At 38.1% G+C, this 27,701-nt stretch overlaps 1 protein-coding gene across 1 annotated transcript in view; it reads right to left on the reverse strand.

The window, feature by feature from the left end:
* Cul1 (cullin 1) overlaps nt 1-27,701 on the reverse strand; it is a 191,129-nt gene that overhangs the window by 78,072 nt on the left and 85,356 nt on the right. The window contains exons 4-6 of the mRNA XM_067123913.1: nt 11,325-11,477; nt 3,826-3,903; nt 3,556-3,696 (exon numbers count right to left, since the gene is read on the reverse strand). Of these exons, the coding sequence (XP_066980014.1) occupies nt 3,556-3,696; nt 3,826-3,903; nt 11,325-11,477 (372 nt within the window). The remainder of the gene's footprint in view (nt 1-3,555; nt 3,697-3,825; nt 3,904-11,324; nt 11,478-27,701) is intronic.

The raw sequence follows: 27,701 nt of genomic DNA on the forward strand, positions 1-27,701 counted from the left end.
TCTTGTTAGGGATATTTGTTGGCTTGCAACTTGCAACTCCAGTTTCTCAGAGATATTTAGAAATTTCCAACAAAAATGTCTTCTCTTGGGTTTGTTTCTTCTGTTGAATGTAAAACATGCTGCAACTTTCTCACTGTAAAATTGGCAGTAAAAGTGGCATTATATTCTTCTGAGTTATTTCAGGCAGTAACTGAATTTTTACTTTGGCATCTGACTATAGGTTTGGTAGCTAGTGCTTTGGTTCTGAAATGTCTGAATAATATTCCTAAATTTTATTAGCATCAAGGTCTATGATTAGTTGGTTATTCATTTCCAAGGATAGAACAGGTGAGGGAACATTTTTACCAATAAGTTTTTCCATGATTTTTTCCGTATCAAGCTTATGGATGCCTTTGAATTTATTCCATTTATAAAATGCACCACAGACACTCTCTTAGCTTTTTTACAGTAGTGCCACTGTTAGTTCCTCGCTGGGTGAGAGGGTTCCGTTCTCAGCTACCACTCTGTTGGTCGTGAGTTTGAATCTCCGACCGGCCAGTGAAGAACAAGAGGAATTTGTTTCTGGTGATAGAAATTCATTTCTCGCTATAATGTGGTTTGGATTCCACAATAAGCTGTAGGTCCCGTTGCTAGGTAACCAATTGGTTCTTAGCCACGTAAAAGTAAATCTAATCCTTCGGGCCAGCCCTAGGAGAGCTGTTAATCAGCTCAGTGGTCTGGTTAAACTAAGATATACTTAACTTAGTGCCACTGTTTCGCTTGGACAGGCATATGATTAATTTAGCAAGTCATGTAACCATTATTTTTATATCTCTTTTGTAATAGTTCCTGGTCTCTCCTGTTTTTGGTTTTGCATCATTAGCATAACTTATAATTTTGTCATTCAGGTAGCTGTATGCTTCAATAAAATTCTTAAAGGATTCCAATTTATGACCTGTGGTGCTCCACCATTACTAATATATTCATTATGCACCATTTTAACTCTCTCTCTCTCTCTCTCTCTCTCTCTCTGGAAATAAGGACAGAGCTGACATTGAGGTATGTGGTCCCTTCTTGATGTTTTCTCTAACTGGAAAACTATAGGACAGAGCTGAAATCATAACCTATAATGATAAATTCTGGCAAAGATTTAGATAAAAAAAATTAGAAGTTTTATTGCATCCATTTAATTTTTTTACTTCATAATCAATTTGGGGACAAGGAGTTAAGATTTCCTGTTTCAGGTATTCCATTTCCACCAGTTTTAACTCCATTCTGGTGACCAAGTGTTTCTTTCAATGGAACAACCAATATCATAGGCAAATTACCACCATAAGCAGTAACTGTGCCAAGTGATCTTCAATGGGTCTCAATCTTTCTGCTCCTTACCTGCCAACTGGCCTGTCTGCCTGGTATATGCTCTGCCTGCAACCCACTCATCAACTGTGCCCATACCCAGGTAATCTCACAACTAAAGCTAACTTTTTCTCCAATGATGAAAACAATTCAAGAGCAGTTTTGGCAAATGACTGAACAGACAATTTCACCTATGCACTGCACAGTTCATGCTTCTGCAATTCTTCATTGTTGTTTTGCCTGCTCTATTCTTGCTTTACGTTCCAGCTTCACCTGTTCCTCCTCTTCCAATGATACTCCAATTGCAGTTCCCATGCAGCAGCCAAGGGTTGAAGATATCCAACTCCTGGGTCTCTGTCAATAGTTGGCATCTCTAGTAGGTCCCACACCAGTTGCTGTGGAAGTGGAGATGCACCTTCAGCTATGCAAGATGATCTTGAAAGGATGTGATACTTCCCTGGAGTAATCTGCCTTGTCAGTTAGCATTGATCAGCTAGAAGAACTCTGGCAAGGATTTATGAAGCCACCAAGATTGTAATTATTGCAGTGATCACTGTGTACACCACTCGCAGCTAACACATTCTTTGGGTAGGAGAAGTGACCATAATCTTTTACCTTTAGGTATGGATAGTGGTGGGTCTTCTTGGCATAAGGCTACCAGGCTGAAGTGTAACGGGGAATATTCTGAAGATTGTGCCCAAAATAGCAGTAGAGTTGAGAACACAGTGAAGGAGTTAAATTCTTCTGTAAATAAAGCTAACCAAAGCCCTGTCTTGTCTGCAAGGGTCAAACAGTTACCAGTTGTTTGTGTCAGGACAGACCTTATGCTTTAGCTGAGAGATAGGCATCACAGGCAGTTTCCCTTTTGTCGTCATCGAGTGATGTACCTTCATCTTCAACCACAATGAGTGCAATAAGGCAATGTAAGAGGAGTCATTCACTATCACCTACGATTTACAAGGCTCTTGTAACCTTATACAGGAAACATGAAGTTTGTGCACTGCTGCTGCAAAGAATGCCTGTCATTCATAAGACTCAGTCTTCTCTAGTGACACCTTTGACACCAGCCAAGACAGACCACTCTGGTTTAACCAGGGACAGAGTTTTTGAACATTCTGCAGAGGATCTGGAAGCACCAGGGTTTTGCATGAAGAGGCCTAGGCCCTGAAGTTCTCTGAACTGGCCGTGTGACTTCTAGTCATCTGTAGGCTCAGAAACAAAAGGTTTCATTCACTTAAGATATGTGTTACTTAGTGATAACCTGCATTCTCTACACACTAACTAGTACTTGGTCTAGTAAGCTTTTCATGTATCCATGGGTCATATGAGTGTCATCAATTTGAAGAGTAGGTAAAATGACTTTAGTCTGGTTTTCTTTCTGATTTATACAATGCCATTATCCAACAATGGGTTTAATCTACTTTATCAGATTAATTACACCATAAAGACTGCAATTTATTAAAGACAATAGGTTTTAAGAGAGATTAAATAGTTACTGACTGGGCTGGTTCCATTTTATTAGGTCACAGTTGCACCTGTGGCTACATTATTGGCATCAATATTTCCCTTAATGCCCAAATGGGCAGCAATCTAAAATATTTCAACACTTACACCAGCTTCGTAAATGTGGAATGTACAGTGATAACACAAGAACACTTCAGCCTTAATTACATATGATTACAGCTGAGCTTCATATTTGAAAAACTATAGACATATTTTGGGCCTTTGATTTATAATATATACAGGCAGTCCCAGGTTATCGGCAGGCTCGGTTATCGGCGATGTGGTTTTACGGGGCTTGTCTAGCGATGAAAATTGGCAATTTTTGGCCCCACTTATCGGTACCAATAATTGGGTATTGGCGCCGATAGATACCTGACAGAGTCACCGATAACCAAAAATTAGCAATTCTCTGCACCAATAAGCCCCGAAAATCACCAATTTTCGGTTATCATAACACCGTCATATTGGAAACCCCGCCCCTCTGATAACCAGGGACTGCCTGTATGTAGAAAAACTGAATATTATTCTTTTACCTTTATTCAATTTCATACCAAATATTTATAGCCATGACCATATAGAACTATTTCAATAAAGAAAATACCAGATAAAACTTGTTTTTACCCACACTTTAAAAAAAAGACTTCTACATATCTTATGCTAAACCAAAACAACAAAATCTAAGAGAGACCTCCATATGTACAGTTCTTAAAAACTTACTTGTTTATTAAGCGGCTGGAATAAATGGTCTCTCCATGTAACTAAGGCAAGTTGATAAATTTCATATATTCCTTTATTACCTTCATCACACTCCCTCTTAACCCAATGACGATTCAAATATGCACACACACCATTCAGCACCTAGAAGACAGGAAAACTTAATAAAAACAAAGTAATATTATCAATTTCATTACAAAATACTGTATAATATTATGTAACACAATTGAAAAGAACTTTAAAGTTTACCATGCTGGTAAAGTCTCAACTTACCTTACTTGAGAACTGATATTCTTCCCACTGGTTGGTATAAAAACGCAAGACTTCTTCATCCATTAAATCTACACCATCCTAAATTGGGAAAACAAAATTAAGAAATTAGATAGCCCTTATTAATTTACCATAGGTAACTGAATTAAATTACAAGAAAAATACTTAATTCTTTTGTTTCTTAAGAAATACACATGGCTACAAGATTCATAATGTTCCATAAACTTTTTTACCAAAGTCCAGTGCAATAGCCTCTTAACTTTACAAATTCTTTGGGTATCTAGCTTTTACTTAAATGGCAAAATGTAATAGTGACAGACCCTATAGTATGGCCTACAACTGAACATTCAAGATATCACACATTCAGCTATTTCAATAAAACTTCTGCCTTAATATATTCATATTCAAAATTCCTTAATTCCTAAAAGGTCACCTAGCAAAACCAAAATAATAATGTAGCTATCAAGCATAGGAATCTGAAAAGTTTAAGTGCTACGGTACTCCCAATTTTGAAAAATCCCTTCAAAATGTTAATACATCCCACACATATTTTAAACATTCCACGTACTCTTACAAACAATTTAATTTTATCACAAATTAAATATAGAGGCCAAGAACTACTGATTATTAAGCTGAGCAATTCCTTTGGGCTATATATAGGGTGGCATGCAATTTCTCATTCTGTCCACTGGATGGAACTGGAATCCGAGAGGGAAGAGCTTATTTCTGGAAATTATTCTAACCACCCTGCTTGGCTGACATCCCCAAACCTAGATCCGAGCTACAACCTGCCTCCAGTGGTCTGACTCCTACTACCTCATTTGCTTAGCATTCCAACATTCTCCTAATTATCCTTGCTATGGCCAGTGGTATACTTTCCTGGACCAAGACTGGTGTGAGGTTTGTGCATCCAATCCACTCCTAGTGATCCCAAGATCACCATAATCTCCTTACTTCCATTTTTGGATTTTGATACTTTTCTATCTTTTCTGTGCTTTTACCCATAAATCCTTATGTTTCATAATATGCTACATCTGTAAGAGTTACTTTCAAGGATTTTTCATTTACCAGGATTAAGTCTGGCCCTCAAGCCTGAATTACAAGGTCAGTTCTTGCATCATAGTCCCAGAATACTGTACCACTTTCTTTTTTTATCTCTTTTGGGCATATGGTTTACCATTTGCCTGTAAACGGTACGCTATTTTCTTTCCAGTTAAGGCCTTGGAGGTGTCTTACCTTCTCTTGCATTCATTTTGAGCTAAAGTTAGGCAACATCATCATTATATTATTATTATTATTATCATTATTAAAGGCAGTCCCCGGTTAACGGCGGGCTCAGTTAATGGCGATCCGGTTTTACGGGCCTTGTTTAGCAACGAAAATCGCTGATTTCCACTAATTGGCGATGATAATTGGGTATTGGCGCTGATACATACCTAAAAGAGGTGTTGATAACCGAAAATCGGTGCTTTCCAGTGCTGATAAGCCCCGAAAATCTCTGAAAAAGTGCTGAAAATTGCAGATTTTTGGTTACCGGCAATTTTCGGCTATCATCACACCCTAAGAACAGAGGACTGCCGATAACCTGCCTGTATTTATTATTATTAATTATTATTAATTATTATTAGAATAGTAATTACTATTATTAGTAGAATAGTACATTCTATATATTTTCATGTAGAAGTACCTTTGCAGATAAGCACAAGCTTAGTGCCCTGTTCCAAAGAAAGGCATATCTGCAGACTGCAGTAACTACAGGCCAGTCTCTGTTCTCCCTGTGCTCTCCAAAGTTGCTGAAAAACTTATTTTTAAGCCACTATATAAGTATGTGGAAAAAGGATTGTTTGCTGATAGTCAACATGCCTATCAGGAACAGTTAGGTACCTTTGATGCTCTTTTAGATTTAACATGCCATCTGCAAGAGAACCTTGGTAAGGGTTTCGAGTGTAGAGTAATTCAAATACATTTTAGTGCTGCTTTCGATTTAGCAAATCACAAGACATATTTTTATAAACCTCAGAATCTTGGAGTGGGTGGATATGTTTTAGGTTTACTTCAAGATTTCCTTACAGGCAGGCAGCAAAGAGTTGCTGTTAATGGGATCTTCAGCGAACCTAAACCTATTGTGTTCGAAGTTCCACAGGGTAGTGTTCTTGGCCCACTGTTAATTATAGTGTATACAAGTGATATGGTTGTTGGCCTGGAAAACAAGATTGTTCAGTATCCTTATGATGTTGCACTTGTGGGTGTCAAAGTCTCCACTTACGAGAAATGGAGCTACCCTTAATCTCAACTGGGACATGGAGTGGAAGAGTGATGGTGTAGTCAGTGGGGTATGAGGCTGGCCTCTAGTAAAACAAAAACACTGTTGATTAGCAGATCTCGTACAGATTTTCCACCCCATCCTCCCCTCCAAGTTAATGGGACTCTGCTGAATGATCTGAAACTTTTACTACTCTAGGTGTAACTTTTGACTTCCATCTTACTTTTGAGAAACATCTAATGAAAGTTTCAGCAAATGCTACACGAAAGTTAGGTACTGTATGAAAGGCCTCATATTTATAACAATGATAAAATCTATACAAGTTATTTTAGGTTATTTGTCCTTCCTTTACTTAAAAACTGTTCTCCAGCATGGATGTGTGCTTCTGCCAGAGATTTATCTCTTTCAGATAAGAGTGGTTCACGGTGGAAGGTTTTTGTTTCCTAACAGTAGCAGTTATGACTTGGACCATCAATGGACGGTCTCTTGTTTGTCACTTTTCGTAAGTTGTATTTTAACTCAACGGACGGTCTCTTGTTTGTCACTTTTTCATAAGTTGTATTTTAACAGAGATCTTTCATATTCACAATTGATCCCTGATCCCCTTTACCTGCCGAGAGCAACCAGATATGTTGAACAGCAGCACCAATATGTAGTAAATATGCCTCACTGTAGAACTTCTCAGTCAGAAGTCCTTTATTCGTCACGCCACTGGACTGTGGAAGTCTCTCTGAGGATGTCATGCAATTGGAACTTCAAAAGTTCATGCAAAGATGCAATGCATTACTACCCTAATACTATTCTCCTTGCATTTTAATACATTTCTATCTATTTATGAACTTAATTTATTTTTTCTTTCATAATAATTGAGAGCTGCTCTTTATGTATTTCCCTTTACCTCTTCTTCCTATTATTATTATTATTATTATTGATTATTAATTATTAATTATCGTCATCATCATCATCAGAGTAATTTAACCAAAAACCAAGTCAAAACATTTGGCCTGTTTTCAGCATACAGGTAGCTCTTGAGTTACAATGACTTGTCTTATGATAATTCGAGTTTGCGATGGGGTTAGCTGTTACGATGGCTTAAAAGTTACAATACGATACCGATATGACAAAATTTTAAAGATATTCTGAAATTTCACGTCCGACAGGCACAGGCAGCAGCCGGCGTATGGTGTATGATATGTTGGCCCGAGAGACTGGGATGTGAGTATCTCTTTTCCTAACTTGACCTCACTTGCGTTTGCCGTCTACGTAGTCAAGTTAAGTCAGTGTTCGTGTGTGATTTTTGTGCATCTGACTGAATGTAAACTGTTTAAAACTCAAATTTGTGTAGTATGTCAGCCAAACGCCCAAGTGAGTCTCCTGCTGGTAGTGCGAAGAAGAGGCATTCCATCACTTTAGAGCAGAAAATGAAAATTATCAACCAGCATGCCACAGTCAATGGTTTCCACCATCATTAAGGACAAGAAATGGATAATGGACGCTACAAAGGCATCTGCTTCAGTTCATTCCACGATTATATCAAAGAAGAAGACAGGGCCTTTTGAAAAAACAGAGCAGTTACTGGTCATGTGGATGGAGGACCAGTTACAAAAACGTATGCCACTCAGCCTCTTGACCATTCAAACAAAGGTGTGCTTGCTTTTCAAGGAACTACAGAAAAAATATAATGATGCCCACAATAAAGATTTTGCAGCAAGTGCTGGATAGTTTCGTTTCAAACACCCCCCCCACCATAATTTTCAGTATGAAAATTAGAGGTGAAGCAGCAAGCGCTGATGCCGAAGGAGCCGCTAAATTTAAGGATGCTTTGCATGAAATCATTGTTGATGTAGGGTACTTGCTGCAACAAATCTTTAATGGTAACAAAACAGGACTGTATTGGAAGTGGATGACCCAGCAGTCCTACATCCATAAAGAAGAAACAACGATGTCAGGGTTTAAGGCATACAAAGATCGAATGACTCTTCTGCTTGGGGGAAATGTGGCTGGGTATAAATTAAAGCCATTTGTAATTTATCTCTCTGCAAATCTGAGGGCATTAGCAAGAATCAGCAAGCACATGCTTCCTGTGTATTACTGCCAAAATAATAAAGCATGGATGACTGCACTACTGTTCAAAGATTGGTTTGTGCACTTTTATTCCAGAAGTGAAAGATTGTAAGGAAAACAACATCCCCTTAAAACTTCTCCTGATTCTGGACAATGCTCACGGCCACCCTCAGCACATAGGAGATATTAACAAGAACATAAAAGTTGTGCTTCTGCCATCGACCCAAACACTTCTCTCATACAACCCATGGATCAGGGTGCCATGGCTATGTTCAAGGCCTATTATCTTCAGAACACACTTGCTCAGGCTGTCCAGGCTACGGATAATCAGGAGATAGAGCTCAAAACATTCTGGAAGGAATTCAATGTTCTGAACGCCATTATGAACATAGGAAGGGCGTGGAAGGAGGTAAAGAAAGTATATGAATGGGATTTGGAAAAATCTGCTAAAAGTGTATGTGAACTCATTTAAAAGTTTCGATAAGGATGAAGAAGTTGTGGAAATTAATAACAAGATCTTGACACTTGGGAGTTTACAAAAAGAGCAGAAGAGGAAGAAGAAATTGAAGAGCCTGAGCAAAAGCTTACAACAAATAAAAAATGGCAGAGGCATTTGCCTCAACTCAACATGCAATGAAACTTTTCAATCAAATGGATGTGAACATGGAACAATTTGCTGAAGTTGAAAGAGCACTTCCAGACCCTATTACATGTTACGAAGCCACTATGAAGAACGAAAAAAACGCACTGTGCAAGCTACAATGGATTATTTCCTTAAGAAAACAAATCCCGTGCCATTGCCTTCCACAAAGCCTTCCCCGTCATTTGAACCTCGACCCTCTACATCCATCTCATAATGGTTCTTTCCTCAAAATCCTACCCCTATAACACCTGAACTAACAGCTGAAGAAATACTAGCTGAAGAAGAGCGAGCTGATGATGATCTTGCAGCTTTATCATCCTCCTCCTCTTCCGATTTTTAGTTAAACGTAGCCATCAACAGTCTGACACCGTTCAAGTACACAGACGATGGACCGAATCTTGGTGAGTACCCCTGTACAGCACACGTCTGATTCTTGTTTGCACTGTTCGATTTCCCTGTTTGTACTGAATTATCATAAGTCAATCTGCACTGAACCTCCAGAATTAGCTGATAATAATTATACCATATATGTATAGAATACAGAGTACTGTGTAGTGTAGGCTAGGTTACCTTATATGTATACAGTAGATTGTGCTGTACTGTATACCCTAGTGAAGGCTAGGCTAATTTCAAGTTAAGTTTTTTCATGTAACGATGGGGTCATTGTAATCACGTCGTAACTGGGAAAATACCTATATCTGCTTTGCACAGAACATTAAAGGCAGCAACAGAGGTTCTATTCAACATCCCCTGGACCCAGCTAAATTTCTGTCCTTTACCTTTCATCTGCTTCTTCCATTCCCTTCTGATCTAAGTGAAACTTCATCTACAGATATGCTAGTGGTAGTTCATTATCCTTATCATCAACATGAAATAAGTCCACAGAGGAAAAGTTTGTCTGACACAAAAACTCATTCCTAAAAAATATTAGGCAGTGTTATACTGTAAAAAAAAAAATCCTATTATAAAAGCTGCAGTAGAACACTAGTGCAGTCACAAGCTTTTATGAAAGGTTAGTTTTATATAATCTCCATGCTTTCATGAAATGCTTAGTTATATTAAAAATCTAAATACTGCTCTCATGACAAGCCTAGCTTTATTAAAAATCTAGACAAAATAGTTGATGAGAAGAACATAAAACCTACAATAATCATACCTGGCAGAATTAGTAAGCTACCATTTCAGGGGAGTGCCGATGCTTTAAGACCCCATTTTAAAGTAAATGACTGTTTCTACCTTATGAATGAAGGGATTTGCTTCAAATTTTACCAAATCTGGTCATCTAGAGCAAGTTATACCTATATCATTATAACCCGTTTTCTCTGGCATGTCCTACAGAGAGGATGGGGTATTTTAGTGGGTGATAATTATTTTTTAATAAATTTTTTTCACAATTGGTTTACAAGCTTTTTTTTACAATTTGTCATTCACAGTGCCATACAAGCAATGAACAAAATTGTCCATGAACCAATCTAAACCATTTTTTTGGCAATAACGTTTCAAGATACATTTATTTATAAGTAAAACAGTCCAAAATAGTGAATAACTCAAACTTGAACTTATCCAGAACCATTCATAGACTCTTTTACGTTTTTTACAATTTGTCATTCACAGTGCCATGCAAGCAAAAATTATCCTTGAACCAATCTAAACACTTTTTTTACCAATACCATTTCTTGATGTTTATTTACGCATAAAACAGTCCAAAACAGCGTATAACTTACTTGATCCTATCCTGAATTATTCATGCACACATTTTGTACAAGTCTTTTTTACAACTTGTGGTTCACAGTGTCATACAAGTGATGAACAAAATTGTCAATAAACCAATCTAAATTCCTTTTAAACATTATCACTTCAGGATACGTTTATTTAAACAAAAAACAGTTGAAAACTGTTAATAACTAAAATTCGATAATTCCTCGAAATTTGGCGGTCGGCATCCCTTAACAATATTTTTCTCTTGAACCATGTACCCACTTTGCATACGTCAATACAAAAGGCTAATTTTTTTATATTCTATAATGTTAAATTACATGCTGACATAAAACATTAGATAAACAATTCAACTTGAGCAATATTTTCAAAGGAAACATCCATCAACTAGTAAACCTGAATACATTTTACATTTTGTATATGATCAATGATAACTTGTCAAAGATATTTCACTCCTAAGAACAAATTCATTACAATGTATATTCTTTTATTCCATTTCATCTTTTTTTATGGTGATCTCTATCTAGATGCTATGACTATGTCTACACCAGTTATATTCATTAAATACATTTTGGTATTACATTAGCCAACAATGTCATTCTCAATCTTTCCTTGATAATCTAGTATAAATAAAAATAACTCCATATTCATGCGAATCAATCCACCAAATGCTGATTTGCCCTTTTAACTAGCACAATTAACCTTAGCAACTTGTTCACTCTAGCCAGATGATAGAGACTAAAACAAACTGATTCAAATGAAGAAACTGATCAGAAACAACTGTGATGGCATCGGCATAAAAAAAACTCTACATACTTTCATAAGTGCTAGAAGGTATGTCTTGAGGAAATCTCTTAGACGTTTGTAGAGTTCAAGACCAACAAACTGGGCTCCTCCTCCAGCAGCCGTACTTTTCTTGGCACGGGGACCTCCACCACTACCACCAGCTTTAGTAGACTGTTGATGCACCTGGAAAATAAATTCTTTTGAAACATTTTCAACCATCATCAAGGTTTCAATATCAGCCTCAAAAACAAAAAAAATATGTCATTTATGAATTACTACAATACAGGAAAAACTTATAAAGTGGTCCCATGTGTAATAAATCTCAACCCACTAACTGAAATGCAAAATTAAGTTATTTAAGACCAATAAATAATTACCTTTTCAGTACTGTACATAACTTGGTCAGCATTTCATGCCAACAATTTTAGTTCATTAAGTACTCATATTCTGCAAAGAATGTACGCAAAGGAAAACCAGTCCTGTTTAAAGAAGTGATGTACAATAACACCTACAGTAATCTCTCAATTATCCGGATTAATAGAGCCAAGGGCCTGTTGGGTAAGGGCGAAATCCAGGTAAGGGCAAGTAAAGTAATCTGTGGGTGTTCAAGGGCAACTCTATACCCTTCCTCCTCTTACTTTGCCAATACTGCATAACCATAAGCATTAAATATGCGTATGAACAACGACCATTGCACTTTAAATTGAAAACTTGCACAAAGCAATTAGTATCTACCTTATTCTCCTATATTTGTAAAAAAAAAAATTAGCTCTATAAATACACTTAAAAGAGCAAACCACTTCTTTTTCTTTCATAAAAAAACATGCAATATGGTAAGCAAAACAATGTTTTCATTTGCCCCAAACACTGTAAAATACATCATACTGTACACAAAATCAAAGCAAACCCCTTTTTTCTCTCATAAGCAACATAAAATTTGATAGGTTACAAAATCAATACAGTAAAGCCGAGTATTCATGGTCTCACAATTCGTGGACTCACCTATTCACGGATTTCTCTATGGAACATATACAGGCAGTCCCCGGTTAGCAGCGGGCTCGGTTAACGGCGATCCAGTCTCACTGGGCCTGTCTAGTGATGAAAATTGGCAACTTTCAGTGCCAAAAATCACTGATTTCCACTTATCAGCGCCTATAATTGGGTATTGGCGCCGATACATATCTAACAGAGGCACTGATAACCGAAAATCGCCAAATAAGCACAAAATATCGCCAATTTTCAGTTATCATCACACCCTCAGAATGGACCCCCCGCCAATAACCAGGGACTGCCTGGGACTGCCTGTATAGGCATTATTTGCGGGAAATTTGCCCATTCACGGTATTTTTCATTGAGAAATATTCACTAATTACTGTATTTTCATACCATTTTTATGACTAAATGCACATTTTGTGATAAAACTATTAAAATACTCAGGTATTCAGGTAGTGCTCAAGTTATGATAATTCATCTTACAATAATTCGATGGGGTATGCAATTAATACCGATACAACAATATTTATAAAATATTTTTAAATTTTGCACGGGCGCAGGCAGCAAGAGAGACCAAATTATAATAGACCACCTTCTTTTCCTCCATCTCTTTATCCCATCTTCTAATTAAAAGGTAAAAGAGTATGATAAAAGTGTTGTTGGTAACGTTATACTCTTGCGTAAATGCGTACAGCCATATACAACCAAACGAGGAATTGTTGTTTTGCTTATAACCGAATCGGATAACAACAGCTGTTTTTCTTGTATTTCAAATATTGTACGGTAATAAACAATTACCGTAGTTATAGTACAAATGAAGTTGAGTAGAACAGGACTGATACAGTATATTTTTACATTATACCATTATTCAGTATGGACAAAAGATCGGCAAGGAAATGTACTGTTAAATTTAAGATGCAAGTTGTAGCTGAAGCTGAGAAAACAGTTCAAGCTGCTAATGACTATAAATTATCGTGCATCGGTAACACGGATGAAACTCAACTGTAATTAAAATTTGAGAGGAAGTATTTCAATCAAAACTACTGGGCATGACAGAACAATATTACTACTATTTTTACGCCAATAAACGATAAATACGTAAAGCTCATATTATGATAAAATCAAATGAAAACAGCAAATGGAATAATGATTTTTTTTTTACAGAAAACAAACATGCCCCCAAACGGCCATCATCTATTAATGAAAAAAATAGCTAAATTAATTTCATAACGAGACATATTTAAGTTATATTTTGACTTAAAAGCACTTTGTATAACGAGAAATAACCTTGCCCCATATAAATGAAGTATCTAGTGATTCATTTACGCTAACTAGAAGCAAGAAAAGTGCTCTGAACTGAGTTAAACATGGCACAATAAACTTACCGCGTAATCGATTTCCAAACCAAAACATTGATCGCTATGATTGCAATTTATAATACAATAGCAATATAATATATACAATATTATTGGATACAGTGAATTAAAGCATAACATTTTAAAAGATCCATGGAAAAGATGCATGTTTGTTATGTTGATGTTTGTGTAATACGATATTATGTGAATATAGAGTACAGTATAATGTACACTTAGCTGCCGTATATGTATACAATATACCATAGTGTAGGCTAAGGTAACTCTTGTTTGTTATTCGATTTCTCTTTGTATCGAATTATCATAAGTCACTCAGCATGAGCCTCCAGAATTAGCTGATATTAATAATTACTACACCCTGTATGTATAGAGTATACTTGACAGTGTAGGCTAGACTACCATATTTGTATACAGTACATGGTACTGAATACCCTAGTGTACCCTAGGCTATATTCGAGATACGTTTTTTCCAACAAACGATGGGTTTTTTGGAACCTAACCACATCGCAACTAGGACAATACCTGTATAAGCTTTTTTAACCCCATCGTAATTAGGATAATACCTGTATAAGCATTTTTAGTTTTTTTTTTTTTTTTAACTATCAAAATAGGCAGTTCTGAGTGTTTTTAGAAGGGTTCTAAGTATTCGCAGATTTTAGCTATTCATGGGGTGTGTGGTACGCATCCCCCCCGAATACGGGGGTTTACCGTAAAGGAGTACATTGACATACAAGTTTAATTCATTCTGTAACCGAGCTTGCATCTCAATTTGCTCGTAAATCAAATCAAATTTCCCCATTAAAATTAATGGAAATACAGTAGTTCACCAAAATAACGGATTAAAGCATCCAAGCCTACACTGCTATAAAAGAAACTCCGATGTATCGTTGTTTATTTACGTGAAAGCATGTTTTGCCATAAAGTACAGGTCTATTTATACCCTGTACCCCTTAAACTACAGTACTGTAAAGATGCTTTTAACTGCTTATTTTAACAATTCACAGCCTAATTTAATAGTTCAAACAAAAATATACCTTAAATTATCATAATAAAACAATTTATTATCATCTCAAACAAAAATACACCCCAAATCATCATCCCAAAACACCCAAAGTCATCTTTCATTACCCTCCTAAACCTGTTACTCTTAAGTATACAGTATATACCCCTAAAGCACTTATAACAATGATTTACTAATTCTAAAATATTAATATTAATAATAATGTAAACACAGCAAAATATCTTTAAAATATTTAAGACAAATTAAATGTCTTACAGTAATGTGACAACAAATCAAGTTAGTCGTTTTTTCTCTAAGTATTGAAATTGTTCCATTTTCTTTTTGGCTATAAAGTATATCTATAAACAAACAGTACCTGTAAATTAAGATAAAAGCCTTCTTATTAACCTGTTAAGCATCACTGAGAGCATATCTCGGTCGGCCGCATCCCATATCACAATGTCTTCAACTGAGTAACACATTCTACCTCTTTCAAGGACGGTGTGCTACTGAATTCAGTCCGAAATGCTCTTCCCTCTTATACAAATTGTAGGAACGTTAGTTGGTAATACTGAGCTAAATTTGTGGTAAATGGAAGCTTTTTTTTTGTACGGGAAAGACAGTCCGACAAGAGGACAACCACCTCCACCTCCCGCTATGCTTCTGGCATTCACTGATAATCGACTGATTCCTTTTTGTTTGATCCCATTTTGTCTGAAGAGATATTATCGCTATTCGTTGCAGAGAATGATGATGCCTACAATAAAAGGAAATAATGGCACCTTCTTCACAACCCGCACAAAAATTACTTCTCTTTCTCTCTCTCTCTCTCTCTGCTGCAGATTCCACGAAACTTCTGTTCAGGATAAAGGAAACCCCGTGGAGTTCCCTTTACTTTTCGTTCACCCAAAGGTGTGAAATTTAGTGTTCAGGATAAGGGAAACCCTATGGAGCCTTTTTTTTTTTTTTTTTTTGACAAAGTCATGGAGCACATTGTAGCAGTAACAAACAGGCTTTCCATCCAGTTTCTAGATGAATATATAGAAAGATTGGCTACAATATCAAGTGCATTAAAATGGTATGACACAAATGAAAATGAAATGAAACAATTCATTAATCTACTGTCTATGTTTCAAGGAATGGCATTTGAAAGAATCATTTTTTTCCCTTTTTATGTTTCATGCTTTTAATCTTTAGGATATAAAAATACAAAATAAATTCTGTCATCTTTGCTTATTCTACACTATTTATTATCCTAATATCTTCATAAAATAATCAATATCAATGTAAAAAAGAAATAATCAATATCAATGTAAAAAAAAACACAAAAAGCATAAAAATTAGCATAGACCAAATGATCGCTCTGTGAGCTAGAAAATGTGATGCGAGAGCGGCAACGTCTCTCATAAAGGACGTTCAACAGGTTAATGTAAACTACAGGACAATATACAGTACAGTATTGTGAATTGAAATTACAGTGTACTGTAAACATAAACATGTACAGTAAACCCCCGTATTCACGTTCTCACGATTCATGGACTCATGTATTCGCGGATTTCTCAGTGGACCGTATCTACCCATTATTCACGGAAAATTCGCCCATTTGTGGTATTTTTCACAGAAAAATAGTCACTAATTACTGTATTTTCATATTTTCGTAACTAAATGCACTTTTTTTTTTTATAAAACTATTAAAATACTCAAGTATAGCATTTTTAGAGAATTATTCTTGTGTTCCAACTATCAAAATAGGCAGTTCTAAGTGTTTTAGAGGGGTTTAAAGTATTCGCGGACTTTAGCCATTCGCGGGAGGAGCGGTTCATGTGTGGCTGATGCACTTTCTTCCTCACTCAAACTCCCAGCATTTCTTTTGGCGCCATATTTGATTAAATAGTTCAGCACTCGATCCGGAGGCAAAAACCCTCAAATTGCTATTTCCATTTCATCTGATATATGCAGAAGTACGATATACCATGGTCCGTTCTCTCAGTGCCCTATTAGTCCGTTCCAGCCCCTCAAAAAACACCAAAATTTTTGTTGTTACATGTTTTAAATATGAAAACTGTACTTTATGAATAACAAATAATGTATAAAAAAATAATAATACATAAAAGTGAATGTATAGAATTAAACTCGTTAAGTATACAGTAAACCCCGTATTCGTGGGGGATGCATAAAACAACCTTCGACGAATAGTTAAAATCCACGAATACTTAACACCCCTCTTAAAACACTTATATAACTTAAACTAGCATTCTACATCAACTTCAAACTGTTATCCTATTACTGTACTAAGTTTTGAAATTATATTAATATTTCAAAGTCATCTTAAACATTTTACCATTAAAAATATATACGTAAGTACTTCTAACCCTTCCAGCCAATGAGAGAGAGAGAGAGAGAGTACAGGAAACCCCCCGTATTTGCGTTCTCACAATTAGCAGACTCACACATTCGCAGATTTCTCTGTGGAACATATCTAACATTATTAGCAGAAAATTCGCCCATTCGCGGTATTTTTCACTGAGAAATATTCACTATTTACTGTATTTTCATACTTTCATGACTAAATGAACTTTTGTGATAAAACTATTAAAATACTAAAGTATAAGCATTTTTAGAGGGTTTTTCTTGTGTTTAAACTATCAAAATAGGCAATTCTAAGTGTTTTTAGAGGGGTTTTTAGTATTGGCGGATTTTAGCTATTCATGGGGGGGGGGGTTATGCATCACCCATTAACACGGGGTTTACTGCATATCTTTCTATCAACCACTATCCCTTTCTATCTATCCATCTCTCACATTCCGAGTGTCCTTTAGAGAGAGAGAGAGAGAGAGAGATAATTATTCAGTATCCTTCGTAGCTATTTTATTTGACCACTAAGTGGGCAACATTTTCTATCCTTCATGGTCAATATGTCCAGATAAATTGACAGTTAGATTACATCAACCCCCTCGCTCCAACTTTGGAGAAGACTGGGAATCAATGTGTTTTCCTTACAGAAATGCATACATGTTGTAATTATAGCATGGAAAATATGAAAACATTAATAACAGAGTAACATCACATTTATCTATGAAACTACAGTATACAAAACAAATAAACATATATGTTACATATGCATAAAAAAATCTATCTCAGAGAGAGAGAGAGAGAGAGAGAGAGAGAGAGAGAGAGAGAGAGAGATCTAACCCTCAGTCAAGAGGAGAAAAGATCTGGGACTGAACTAAAAATCTTATTAATTCACTATATTTTCTTTAATGAATTGATATTTTGACTGTAGAAAATTAGAAATCATTTATTTATCATACAAAACAAACAAATATTACATATGAGAGAGAGAGAGAGAGAGAGAGAGAGAGAGAGAGAGAGAGAGAGAGAGAGAGAGAGAGAGAGAGAACTATTATTTAATCTTACTTTAAACTTATTATTTGAAAATTAGTACTGTAAATCATTATCATAAAATGTGTATGTACATACAGTGCAGCACTTAGTCACAAAAATATGAAAATACAGAAAATTGCTCAACGAAAATATCCATGAATGGGTGTTTTCCTTTGAATAATTTATAGATAGGTTCCACAAAAATTCTGTGAATTGCTGAGTCTGTGAATTGTGAGAACGCAAATCTGGGGGGTTTACTGTACTTTACCTTGAAGATCACACGAAGACGCTGGCGGAGGTGGAGCTGCAAGATGAGTGGGCTAGTGAGTGTTTCAGCGGGTAGAGGGTGGTCGTGGGATGGAGGAGACTGAAGGAGGAGGTTTTTCACGTTGTGCTTTATCACTAACTTCACATACTCTCTACACACTTAATGCTGCATTGCTAAATTTTACTTGCACACTACGTATGCTACACTATCACTTAACTTATTGCTATTTTTTCTATTTTTAATCTTCTTCACTGAGTTTTTTCACATTGCTCTATCGCTAACACACTACGTATGCTACACTTTATGGCTAAACTTAATTGCTACTTTTTTTATTTTTAATCTTCTTCTTCTTCACTGACTTTTGCCGTTTTTGTCATACTTTCCTTGCTTGCACGTGCATGGCGTTTCACTAAAAACCTGTCCAAAGAAGTTTGCTTTTTCCTGTCTCAAAATTTTTCAAAAATGAGCTGGGCAAGTGTCATTGAACAGCTCTGATGCTCGATCTGTTGCAACTTTTTCGGGGCATTTCTTTTCAATAAAAAATACAATTTTCTCCCACATTCCTAACACTTCCTTTATCTCATTGGTAGCAACCTCCACTGACATTTGCTCCTCTTTCTCCTCCTCCAAAACCTGAGAAGCCTCTATAGACTGCTGCTGGTGTAGCTCCTATAATTTCTCCATTGTCAGTTCCTTGTTGTGCTCCTTGACGAGGTTGTCAACGTCTTCTTCACCCACTTCCAGTCCAATGGACTTCCGAGGGACAATATTCTTCACCACTGGCTCTTCAGGTTCAAATCCTTCGAAGTCCTGTTCAGATACCAACTCAGGCCACAGCTTCTTCCATGCAGAGTTTAAGGTCCTCCTTGCAACACCCTGCCAGGCCATGCTGATAATTTTGAGGCAGGTCACGATAATGTAGTGATCCTTCCAGAACTTTTGAAGGGTGAGGTTTGTGGCCTCCATAACCTCAAAGCAGTGCTTGAACAGGTGGTTGGTGAAGGGCATTTTGAAATTTGAAATCACCTGCTGGTCCATGGGCTGCAGGACAGGGGTGGTGTTGGGTGGAAGGATGAGAACCTTAATAAACTTGAATTCTTCGTAGATGTTGTCTGTGAGGGTTGGTGGGTGCACGGGAGCATTGTCAAGGAGGAGAAGGGCTTTCAGGACTAACTTATTTGAGATGAGGTAATTCTTGATGGTAGGACCAGTGACCACATTTACATACTGGATGAAGATATCCCTGGTGACCCAAGCCTTTGAGTTTGCCCTCCACATAACCAGCAGATTTTCTTTGGTTATCTTGTGGGACTTGAAGGCTCTGGGAATTTCCGAGTGAGATACGAGTAGAGGCTTAACTTTGCAGTTGTCACTCGCATTCACACACAGCGCAAGAGTTTGCCTATCCTTCATAGGTTTGTGGCCTGGCAAGCTCTTCTCCTTCTCTGCCATTATATAAGTCCTCCTCGACATCTTTTTCCAGAAGAGCCCTGTCTTGTCACAGTTGAAGACTTGCTGGGTGATGTATCCTGCTTCTACCAGTTCAGCAAACCTTTTAACAAACTCCTCAGCTGCCTTCACAATGGATTGCTGCCTCACTGTGCCTGACGACAGAGTGAATACCAGTCCTCTTTTAAAATGATCAAACCAGCCCCGACTGGCTCTGAATGACTCTTTCGATGCCTCATCCATCGATGTTCCTGCCATCTTCCAAACCAAATCCGCATAGATGTCTTCTGCTTCTCACAGATGATGCTTTCCGTCACGGTATCTCGTGTGAGCCGCTTCTCATTCAGCCACAACAACAAAAATTTTTCAGTCTCAGCATCGGGCAGAGGTCCAGAGCTTTGAAATAATCTTAACGTCCTTGGCTGGCATTATAGTCTTTATCAACTTCTCCTGCTTGAAAATCATAAAGTCCATAACACATATGCCTTGATCATGTTTTCCTATGATTTCATGCTTCATATCCAAGGTAATTGGCCTTTTCTTCTTCTCAGCAACACACATATATGTTTACAAGTAGCTGTGTGGTGGACTCCAAGTAACATACATATTTGTTCAAGATTTCACGCTATACAGTTTGAACGGACTTTGCGGGGAAATGTGATCAGATCACTCCCATGGGCCATAATTGACTTCTGGCAACTCTTAGACAGCCAGTCTAGTAGCTCAGTAGAGAAGAGAGTATCAGTTTGACTTGAGATGTCATGGGAAAATGCACTGCTGCTCCCGAACCCAGGATGTCTCGTAAGTATTTTACAATAAGTATACAGTATTCAGAAAGTTACCGATTTTAGTGCTTATCTATTGCGATACTATGTGAGCTGTAATTATAATTTTATAAAGTAAAATTTAAAAAATAAAAAAACACTTGTAACTTGGTAAAATTAGAATATTTTTAAAACTGTCTTTAGGAAAAGAGGCACCACACGGCTGGAAATACAGTAAATCCCCAGTATTCGTGGGGGATAGATACCACAACCCCTGCGAATAGCTAAAATCTGTGAATACTTGACACCCCCTCTAAAAATGCTTATAACTGCATATCTAAACAAAAGACTACCTGTAAAAACATTTATAACTGCCTATTTAATAGTTCAAATATCAAATATACCTTAAACTATCATCCTACACCAAATATACCTTAAACTATCATTCTAAAACACTTTATTATCATTTCAGTCATCTTACAACATTACCCAAATATATGGCTTACAGCTAAGTGTGAAAGCTAAACTTACGTCGTCCCTAAATTCAATCAGAGCCATTTTCTCTTGTAGAGTATTGATGCTGTCCCATTTTATTTTTACAGACGAAACACTAGGAGACACACAAGGAATTCACAAGTTCAGTATGTACTTAAATACATTAAAAAAAATACATTTTATATTATGCTATGTTCACTTGAATACTAAATTCTGAAAATTAGTAAATCATGCTTTCATCATAAATGTATTTAGCCATAAAAATAACATCAAAATACACTACATTTAATCAGAACAATTTTCTCTCAAAGTATTCAGACTGTCCCATTTTCTTTTTACAGAACAAGGGAAACGCTAGAATTCACAACTTCAGTACAGTACAGTATGTTCTTAAATACATAAAATAAAATATATTTTATGACATTATACTGCGTTTACTTTAATATTATTTGAAAATTAGTAAATCATGTCATCATATAAAAATGTATTTAGTCATGAAAATAACATCTAAATACACTAATTAGTGAGTATTTCTCGACAAAAATGTCCGCAAATTGCCAAATTTTTCAAGAATAATTTGGGGATAAGTTCCGCAGAAAAAATCCGTGAATATGTGAAGCTGCAAATTGTACAAATTGTACAGAAAAGAAATTTAGAATCATTTTTCTTTTACCATGTACATATGCATAGCTTCCTCTTTCCATTGATTTTTTTTTTTTAAATTGGCCATCTCTACAATTAGCCCAGTCTAGGGGTGTGCTCAATGTATGTTCAGCCTGAACTGTGAGGGTTAACACTCACTTTCTTAGGACTCATGGTGAAAACTACAAAATGATAATAATAATAATACTGGGGCACTGAGAGAAAAAGTGAGAAATGCTACGAGATGCTGCAGAGATGCTCGCACAGCAACATAACCACATGAACTGAACGAGACTGCTCGGCTAGGCATCTCGGTGCTAACAATGGCAGATGCATAAGGAGATGGCATCTTCCAGGCTTGCTTCTTACAGCAAAAAATCGCTCGTGCGCAGGCTCATATCTCAGAAAACTCATACGTTGGTTCACTCGTAAGTCAAGGTTTGACTGTATTTATCATTTCAAAAAAAAAAAAAAAAAAAAAAAAAAAAAAAAATTATATCGTCCACAAAAATAGTAAAACCCCTTTTTTCTCTTGTATGCAACAGGCAATACAACAGGTTACACAATCAATACGCATTTACCATTTTCCCCCCTATACATTGTACACAAAAAAATCCAACAAAAATAAAAATACTTTTCCTCTGTCACCTACCTGTGCGCATCACCCTTAGTGCTTCTGATGGTCAGGCATTTTAAAAAAACTTGTGAGGAGGTTTACAAGTCCTCCTCCACCTCTACCAACTCAACTGTGTTGTCGAGACTGGCACTGTCAACTTTCTAAGCAACCTTGGTGTCTACATGGTCTCAGTCATCCAGAAGCAGCAAATACATAGACATCAAATTCCCCACTAGAGTAACCTGGCACATCAACAGAGGGAACTCCCATCAGCTTAAATTCCTCTGCTTCCTCCTCAGAAGCATCCAAGGCTTCGCCAGGATTCTTCTCATTACTAAAACCATGTTGAATCTTAAAACTGAAACAGCCAACCTTCAGACACCTCAAAGTTTGCAACCTAATGCAAGCCTGAGAACTTTACAGCTGCAGCCCTCAACTTTGCACTGCTCATGTTCACACTGGCAGCCCTCTTGAAGAAACCACACCAAGGTCAATTCCTCAAAACCACACCAAGGTCAACTCCTCAATGTCTTCTTAACAGCCTTTTTCCATGACCCTCTGGGCTTGACTCCTGGGTGTCTTCTTACTGAATTCCATTGCATCCTCTTCAGCTTGTCCTGGGAAGTCTTGATGTCATACAAAGCTGACCAAGTAATACCGTACTCTTCCATGATGTGATCTTGACCAATCTTGCTTCATTCTCCCAACAATATCAAGTTTCTGTTGAAGGGTCAACACCTACCTTGCCCCCTTAGGACAAGGTGGGGCCATACACAGTGCACAGCACCATACAAAAAAAACCAACATCTGCAATGCTGCAGGCACTGCAATGAAAGCCACACATTCAGGAAATAGCTTGGCAAAAGCAATCCACTCATGAACAGTTCAAAAAAGTGGCTAATCATGCACAACTGTATGTTCAAAGAAGGAAAACAATGTTTGTTGCCGATTGCACTGACACTTTACGGATGCAGCCAATTAGTGTATGATATGCTTATGACACTATGTCTATCACCCATTAAAAAGCAAAAATCTACTAAGATGTATACATTTCCACCAATAGCAAGAAAGCTTACAAAAAACACAAGTGCTTGTCCACCCCTGCACCTTCTACCAAATGCTACTAAACTGGTGACATATCCATATCAGCCAATGAAAAGCGATCAAGTGACATTTCATGACATGTTAAGTGATGTCATGCTTTAAGCCAATAACAATCACAAAACTCTTTCTCCCTACCTCTTTTGCATTGTGTGTGTGATTGTGTGACTGTTTCTCAGTGCAGTATCACATGTTGCCTGTTTTCTTTTGCTTTTCTTGATTTACTGTACAGTACCCTTCATTATAAGTTTAGCTGACTTTAAGTATGATTATCACACATGTCATAACAAGAGAGTATTTTATCACTGTTGATATTTCATCTCTAATTGCATAAGAATATTTACAATTCAAATTTGTTGATGCTGGCAACACATTGTACTATTTATAATTGGTTTCATGCCATCAACCAAAGCAAAGAGTCTGTGCATATGTATGTACCACATGCACATGACTGCGTTTATCTTTTGGGTTGTAAAAACAAAAAATGAGAAAATACAGTAAAAACATAAATGAGAATAGCATAAAATAAAAATAATAAAAAAGCAAAGGAGTGTATGGCTTTAGGTTTCAATGTAAGCAATGACTCAGTTGTTGCTCTCTCTCTCTCTCTCTCTCTCTCTCTCTCTCTCTCTCTCTCTCTCTCTCTCTCTCTCTCTCTCTCTCTCTCCTTTTTTTATTCTTTGTTACAGTACACTACTGTACATATTTAATCATGTGTGGAAAAAGTATGAAAGTAAAAACATAAAAAAAACAGCTCTAGTAAAGCAGATGCCTGCCTAACCCTCTCCACCCATCCCACAATGCATCCCCAGCCAGGGAAACTGCTTCCCTATTCCAACCCTTTTTCTTAGTCCACCCATCCCACAATGCATCCCCAGCCAGGGAAACTGCTTCCCTATTCCAACCCTTTTTCTTAGTAAGTTCATCAACACAGCCTTACTATCCCTACTCTCCCATTGTGCCCAGCCATCTGACCCAACCCCCACCTTGGAAACTTCTCCAGGCCTCCCCCACCCCCTACCCTTTTCTCCGGTCTCTTTATGAGTGTAAGCAGTGTTACCAAAATTTTCCTGAGCCACACAGCATTGCCAACCATCGGAGAGTGGTTTTTTTCAAATTTTCCGGATAAGGAACATCCAAATAATACAGGGATTACTGTATTTCATTACAATACTTCTTCGAGGTTAAAGTAATCTGATCATTTTTTAACAAGGGAGAGGCAAACGTCCAAAAAACAACTGACCACAGCATTCATCATTTCAGCCAGCAAAAGGTGTTGTATAATTTACTAAGTCCTAAGCAGAAATTCACTGCATTGAGGAAGTTAAAGAGCTATATCTGTTCAGATAACAAACTATGGTAGCCACCTATATGTGTTTGTTCGCATAGAATAAAAACAATCTAACAGTAAGGCTACTTCACTCACCTATATCTGGCCCATTCCAGCGTATGATGGGACCACCTTCTTACCGCTCGTAGGTAGAGAAGAAAGGAAAAAGGGGGAAGGAAAATAGAAAAGTCACCTCAATCATCCTCACTTTCATATCATCATTTTAGGCAAGACACAAAACTGTCCCGCTAGGGGCATTGGATGAGCTACGCAACTTGTTGAGCAGCCACCACTAGACCCAAGGAAAAAGTATCCAAGGACCAGTGGGCAATGTCCCTCAGGTAGACGGAAGTGAACGTGGCTTGGTGGAGCCAAGAACCATCATTCAGATTCTATGAACAGATAAGCTCTTCTTGAATGCCAAGGAGCAGCATAGTCCTCTAATGTCAGGTGCTCTTGCATACACAGTATTGGCAGTAGAAAATGATGAGGAGTAGGAGGCATGCCTAATCACTTAATGAAGCCAAAACGAAATGGGGGGAGAGGTGTAGATGTCCAGGTCGTCCCAAAGATGATGAAGGGCATCCTCTGCCACAGCGAAGAGATCTGGAACTACTGAACAATAGACCTCTAGCTTCCTGTTGAACCTTGTTGAGAAGAGGTCTATCATTGGTCTCCCTCACAGATGAAAAAGCCTGTCTGCCAACTCCTGAAGCAAGAGGCCACTCTGCCTCCAGAACCTGTCCCCAACGACTTAGCTTGTCAGCTACTACATTCCTTTGGCCTGGAATGTACCTGGCCAAGAGGTCCACTGAGTTGTTGATAGCCCACTGGTGTAACTGGACTGTTATCAAGTGAAGTTGGCGTGAAACTAGCCCCGTTTGTTCACATAAGCTACCACTGTAGTGTTGTCCGACATCAGAACAACGGAGTGCCCCATCACCCTTTCTTGAAACTCCTTAAGTGGTAGGAAGGCTGCTTTCAACTCTAGCACACTGATGTGAAGTTTACTGTCCTGAGGACCCCACACATCTTAAGTCTGGAGATCTTCTAGATGTGCTCCCCAATCTTCGAAAGAAGTGTCTGAGAACAGCAGCAGCCCCGGAGGGGGCGAACGAAGAGGCACTCCCACTGTCAGGTTTTCATCATCCAACCACCACAGATGGTTACTTCTTACCTCTGTCGACAGAGGGACCTGTAGCTGAGGAGAGTCCCTTGCTGGAGACCAAAATTCCTTCAGCCTCAATTGCAGGGAACGTAGATGACCGCCGTGAGGAACCAGCTTCTCTAGCGATGTCAATTAGTTCTAAAATCACTTGCCATTGCTGAACCAGTTGGTTCTGTTCGGATAGGAAGGAGCGAGCCACTGTCCTGAACTTCTCTATCCTCTAGTCCGATAAGAAGACTCTCGACAAGGCAGTGTCTATGATCATTCCCAGGTAAAGGATTCTTTGACTGGGTTGAAGATTGGACTTTTCCAAATTTATCACGATGCCTAAGCCACGACAAAATTGGAGAAGACGGTTCCTGTCTCGAATTATCATTTCCTGAGAACTCACTAATACCAGCCAGTCATCGAGATATCTTAGGAGGCCAATTCTCTGAGCATGAGCCCATGTCGACACTAGGGTGAAAACTCTTGTGAACACCTAGGGAGCTGCTGTCAGACTGAAGCAAAGGACTTTGAACTGGAACACCATTTCTCCGAGACTGAAGCGAAAGAACTTCCGGGAGGAGGGATGAACTGGGATCTGGGAGTAAGCGTCCTTCAATTCCATGGTCAGCTTGTAGTCGTTGTCACTCACGGCTGCTAAGATTGTTCAAGGAGTCTCCATCTTGAACCTTGTCTTTCAGATAAAGAGGTTCAATGTTGATAGGTCTATCACTGGCCTCCAACTGCCAGTTGCTTTGGGTACTAGGAACACTCGGCTGTAGAACCCTGGGGAAGGACTCTTTACATGCTCTACACCTCCCTTCTCCATCACCTTCCTCACTTCTTCCTGGAGAGCTAGATGTCTCAGAGAGCCTTGGGAATAAGTAAGGTGAGGGAGAAGACAATTGGAGAGAGGAGGAGCAAAGTTAAGAGGTAGCAGATACCCTACCCGAAGGACGTCTACCACCCACGGCTCTGCTCCGTAATTCTGCCAAGTAGCCTAATGGCTCGCAAGGCATCCCCCCACTGGTGGCACTGAGTGGGGAGGAGAGCCCACTCTATCATCTACCGCCCTTAGTTCTGGCCCTATTTCCCCTTCCAGGTCTTAGAACATTCGGACGAGAAGGAGCTGCTCCTTTCCTCACTGCTTGTTGAACAAGACGATCATTATTGTTAGCTCGACGCCCGTCGACAGCTGCATCCAACTGATCTCTGGGGAAAAGCAGCAGGAGTCCAGAATACTGCCATTCCTCCCTCAAGGATAACAAGGAACCCACATCAACAGACCAAGCCACTTTGGAGAGGGCTGCTTCTTTCCTCATCAGCAGGATATCAGCCAACAAATTAGTACTCAGATGGGTAAGGTCGGAAATAGCCTTAGCATCAGATTGCAACAATATGATATAAGCTGAACTATTGACTTTATTCCCTGACGAAGGGGAAGAAGAAATCTTGGCCACAGCTGAAGACCACAAATCCAACCAAGAAACAGATTGGAAGGCAGAAGAGGCAGTCAACTTCAAAACAGCGGCTTCTTGAGAAAAAGAGAAGAACCTTCTGCTCTGACCTGATCCAGAGTCAAACCAGACTTCAACCGGACGACATCAGAGTTGACCTGTCTACTCGGAAGAGGCACAGGTGGTGTTGCATAATACAGCACTTCCTGTGGCAAGGTAGAGGAGGAGGGAAAAACTTGAACGATCTGCCTGGTCGAAGGGAGTTACCCCATCCCGAAATCAAAGAATTTACATGATTCAGGACTGGGTCAGCGTGACTAGAACAAGGCAACTCAAAAGATGTCTTCGAGTCCTTCTTCAGTCCCAGCAAGACTCCTATTCC

The sequence above is a fragment of the Macrobrachium rosenbergii genome, chromosome 21 (genome assembly GCF_040412425.1).
Source record: "Macrobrachium rosenbergii isolate ZJJX-2024 chromosome 21, ASM4041242v1, whole genome shotgun sequence".
In the NCBI taxonomy this organism is placed as follows: domain Eukaryota; kingdom Metazoa; phylum Arthropoda; class Malacostraca; order Decapoda; family Palaemonidae; genus Macrobrachium; species Macrobrachium rosenbergii.